This window comes from Hippocampus comes, unplaced genomic scaffold (assembly GCF_001891065.2).
Source record: "Hippocampus comes isolate QL1 unplaced genomic scaffold, H_comes_QL1_v1.1 scaffold96, whole genome shotgun sequence".
Classification (NCBI taxonomy): Eukaryota; Metazoa; Chordata; class Actinopteri; order Syngnathiformes; family Syngnathidae; genus Hippocampus; species Hippocampus comes.
This window is the reverse complement of record NW_017806074.1, coordinates 1,446,546-1,451,310: the sequence shown is the minus strand read 5'-3', so window position 1 is coordinate 1,451,310 and position 4,765 is coordinate 1,446,546. Positions and strand designations below refer to the sequence as shown.

The window sequence follows — 4,765 nt, the reverse complement described above, 5'->3', positions numbered from 1 at the left end:
ACACACACACACACACACACACACACACAAAAGCGAGCTGCATATCAGCACTGTTGTCGTCAGCCTTAACCGCACAAATGTGCACCCGCGCGCGCGCGCACACACACACACACGTGGAAACCCCAGAGGGAAGCTTCGGCACAGCGCTCCCGAATCTCTCTCCAGCAGGCAAACGGAATTCTGGCAGCGGGTGAAAACCAGTTGGCGCGTCAGTCCCGCCTCACTCACGAGCATCTACACCCCACACCCTCTTCCTTTACTCTCACACTTTTTCTTGCACACACTTGTTCACTTCTTTTCTTTTCCCGGTATCTCACTCCCTTCCTCCTTCCACGGGCCGGATCGTCCGCTAAATCACTCTTATCGCCACGCGCACACACATGCACACGCACACACACACACACACACACACACATTTTGGACCGCCACCCACGACAAGCCCACCCTTTCATCTCTTGTTATTGTCAGCTGCGGCCCAGCGGACGGCCCGGCAGATCTCATCCGCAGACTCATTAATCTGTCATCTGTCGGGGTGTTGCCTTCGCTGCCGCGGCCCTCCTTCCGCCCGCTCCATTCCCCCCCGCCAGTCAAGTCTGCCCCCCCGCCCCCTTCCTCCTCCTCCTTCTCCTTCCGTCCCTCCAGCCGCCCTTTCGCGCAAATGGGGAGAGAGCGAGATAAACACTTGGAGCAGCTGGAGGGCGAGAATTAGCATAGAAATGGAAGTTTGGAGTCATTCCCCAGGTTCACAGGAGGGAGGTCTCGGCGGCGGGCTGTTAGAGGGACAGTGCCTAAGCGTTGGCGTTTATACGCGGATGTGGATGCACGTGGGTGACATAATTAAAACCCTCATTTAGAAAAACGCAGATACATGCGGCAGTTCCTATTTGTTTTGCATATCTACACGAACATTCTTATCGGAACAGAACGTCCTCCTTCATTTCCCCACCCCTTCTCGCCATTTCCTCCATTTAGTAGCAGCAGACACCGCGGCAGTCCAATAAATACCGGCCCCGTCTATTTTTCTGCTGGATGCCGGCTGTCGCGGCCCCAAGACCAAAGAAAACATTTCCAGCTCTTGAGTGCTTCCATCAAATCTCTTTGTTCCGCTTCCATTACGCCACGCTCGCTGCCCGGGCCCGCCGTGACTGTCTCCGCACGCGCGCACGCCTTCGGAATCTGGCAGGCGACACGTCGTTGAGTCATACTCGGTCTCCTGGCCTCGTTCGCCGCCAGCTGCAGCATTATGGAGCGTTTGTGTGCGAGTTTTATGTCAGTCCGGCGCAGGAACACGCTCATTTCCCCTTCCCCCTCCTCCCTCTTCCCCTAATTTGGCCGCCACAGGAAACTTTATATGCTAGAAGCCGTCTGTCTTTGTACGACTCTGTTGTTTTTCCCTCCCGTACTGAGCCGTCGCGCTTGTGTTGGCTCCCTGCAGGAGGTGGTGCTCTACTGCCTGGAGAACCGAGTGTGCGAGGTGAATCACCGAGACTACGCCGGCTACTGCGCCCTGCACGAGGCCTGCGCCCGCGGCTGGCTCAGCATCGTCCAGCACCTGCTGGACTACGGGGCCGACATTAACTGCAGCGCGCAGGACGGCACCAGGTACGTCAGCCGAAACCCGAAGCCCTCGGGCTGGCGCAAACAAACGCGCAATGCTAACATGTGGCCTCCTTATCACGCGCCAGTGGGCTGTCAAGGCTTACTCATGTCACGTAGCGCGTCGCTTGCATGATGGATTTGATCATTTCTTGCCAAGAGCGTCATTATGACACACGAGCGCCGCAGGTTGGAACTTGAAGCTGACAATATGATATTCCCTCGCAGACTTTGTTCGCTGACTGAAATGTTTGTGAAGCGAAGCGGGTTTTTTTTTTTTTTTTTTTTTTTAAACGAGTAGACATGCAATGAATCTATTTCAGCCCCAGAACCAACTTGCCTTCATACGCAGGAAAAGGAATAAAGTTGAGTGTTCTGCTTGAATGCTGTCTGTTCATGAAGTCAAGCCATAGTTTGTAAACTGAAGCAATATTTGCCTGAAATTGTTGTTAGGAAACCAATTTGTGAACCCAGGTTCCTCTGTGTTTCCCCTCTTGTGGGAGAAAGACTGCCCCTCTTTTGGTAGTGGGTGTTTGTTTGTTTTTTTTAATCCAAGATTCCTGTGACACGGATCCAGGAGTGAGCTGAGGAGGATAGTTTGTTCCAGTGTTTGTCATTTTGTGTGCTGAACAACCTGGTTTTGTTTGGAACATATTCACATTTTGTGAGTTCATAAAAGTTCTTCCAATCTCATCATGTGCAAAAGACGGTGTCTTTTCATCTTTTTTTTTTGTTTTTGTTAGAGCTAACGCAACTGTAACATACAAACTTCCTTTTTTTTTTTTTTAAAGAGCTGACGCCACTGTAACTTACAAACTTTCCACTGAGCAGAGCGACTTCACTTCAATCCACTTTTACCAAAATGTGAGATGCATACACAAGTTACTGAAAATAATTGTTTCTGTATGTGTAGACCCATTCACGACGCAGTGGAGAACGACCACCTGGATGTGGTGCGCGTCCTGCTGTCATACGGGGCCGACCCCACCTTGGCAACGTACTCGGGCCGAGGCCTCCTCAAAATGACCCACAGTGACATCATGGAGCGCTTCCTCACCGGTAAGCTATTTTTTTCCTGGCTGTTCTTTCCTCGTCTTCACTGAAGCATGTGACAAACATTGACAGTGTATCCATTTCCACCAAGTGGTACAGTTGATTTCAGATCGCCGCAATACAGTTCGGAACGCTAAACCCTGATCCGACTTGAGTTTCCATTGCTGGGTGTGTAGGTGACAGGTGGTAACATCGGCATCATATACATGGCGGGCGGCTTGGCTCAATAGCTTCAAAGCTCCGGGTTTGATCCAGAGGCCCCCCCCCCACAAGCAAGATCACGAACCCTCAGTTGCTCCAGATGCTGCGTCATCAGTAGCTGAATGAGGAGACTGTGCTGTAAAGCGCGTTGATGGTAGAAAAGCGTTTGAAAAGCCCATTTGAAATTGAAGTAGTCTGACGGCGTGGGCAGCCGATTCATTTAAAAGACGGATTCACCTTATGCTTATGAAATAGGAGTCAATTGGTTCGCGTACTGTTTTTCTTGCAGCCAGGATTGTGGTATAGTCGGCTTAGTCACCAAAATGCAATCCGTACATCACATTTCTGTCTTCCACTTAATGGACAACGGTGTGTCTCGCTCAGCCCTCTAGCTAGCCCACCACTCTACTTGTCACCCCCCACCAAAGGCAGCCAAAGAATCATTCACGTCAATAGAACAACTCTTACACTTGTCATACAGTTAAGATGTTTCTACCTGTATTTGACCTTGTAGTACAAAATGCTGCAAGGTAGGACAAGAGATAAAACGAGTAAGGGGCTGCTTGATGGGTGGTTTCGGCTGGTACAGGCAGGTGACGGGGGTTCAAATGTTAAAGCAGCCGCTCAGCAGAAGCCAGTCCCCAAAGGCCCCGATCCTGTTTGCAGCTCTTTCAGCGCCTCGACCTCTGCCGCAACCTGTTGCGCCGAGTCCCGCTTTGCAAATCCTCACCCGCCGCTCCCCCCTCGCTCCCCATTTTCCACCCCACGCTCGCCTCCGGCCGTCAGCAGACGTGTCAGCCGCTGTCAGCCCATCTCTTCCCTCTGGCGGCGCCCCCCCTCCCCCCCTCCCTCGACCACCTGTTAGACAAGGGAGTTGGAGCCCGCAGGAGTGTGTGCTGTTGCCTCTGAGCTCCTCTATCTGGTTACTTAGCAACGCCAACTGTGTTTGCTCAGCGTACGTGAGGAAATGGGCTTCGCTCCGGCCCGGAGACTTTGCTTTTAAAGTGCGTGTTAGGGCCCGTGTGCGCCTCTCCCAGGTAACTTGAGATGGGGAGAATGGGACTCGGCTGTTGCTGAGGCATAATGTCAGATTGGACTCGTTCAAACTGATTAAATCAGGGTGAACGCAGAAGCGAAAACGTGAAGCTGTGCGGTTCATCTCAAGGTGGGGGAACCTTTTTCCTCTCAGCTGCCAAAATAAATAAAATGTATGATAAAATATGATGCAACGATGGCACATATGTTTATCATTTATACGTTTCTGAGCATGTTTGGGCTGAACGGTTTGGCGCTTTTTATAAATGGATCAAATGCTCTCACAGGGCCGTATGAGGTCCACAGGCCACGGGTTCGTAAGCCCTCTCTAAATGGAGGCGGCTGCAAAAAGGTGGTGTTGAACTTTGATAAGAGTGTGGACACGTAGATCGATGCCTCGCGGTAGAGCGAGGGAGTGAGTGAGAGCGAGAGAGCGAGCGAGAGGGAGTGAGAGAGAGCGATGGCCGCCCTCCCTCCACCTGGTCCCACTCATCTGGAGGCCGTTAATCCCTCCAAACACACGCCAGACGCCCCACGCCTCAGCGCTGGCACAAAGCCCGGCTCTGATTCGCCGACTGTGTGTACGTGCGTGCATTTGCGTGTATGTGCTGAACACACACTTTGCTCTCGCCGCGTGTGCTTATCCAGCTCTCTCGCCGCGTGTGTGTGTGCGTGCACGCGCACGCACCAGCAAAACTGTGTGTGGTTCTTGTTCCTGGCAGCCGTCTGCAGCCCTGCTCTGAACTGAGCCAGCTTTAACCCAGCAGAGACAGTCGCTCCCTCCCCCGTGGTGAAGCTGCTGGCCCCTGACCATTAGCCCCCCTCTTCCCCACCCACCCCTGCTCCACCACTCCACACTCCCCCAACACGTCCTCTCCTC

General features: G+C 52.6%; 1 protein-coding gene across 3 annotated transcripts in view; it reads left to right on the top strand.

The window, feature by feature from the left end:
• bcor (BCL6 corepressor) overlaps nt 1-4,765 on the top strand; it is a 42,592-nt gene that overhangs the window by 33,268 nt on the left and 4,559 nt on the right. For all 3 annotated transcript variants that reach the window (XM_019894482.1, XM_019894481.1, XM_019894483.1), the window contains 2 exons: nt 1,436-1,602; nt 2,510-2,655. In XM_019894482.1, coding sequence (XP_019750041.1) covers nt 1,436-1,602; nt 2,510-2,655 — 313 coding nt within the window. The remainder of the gene's footprint in view (nt 1-1,435; nt 1,603-2,509; nt 2,656-4,765) is intronic.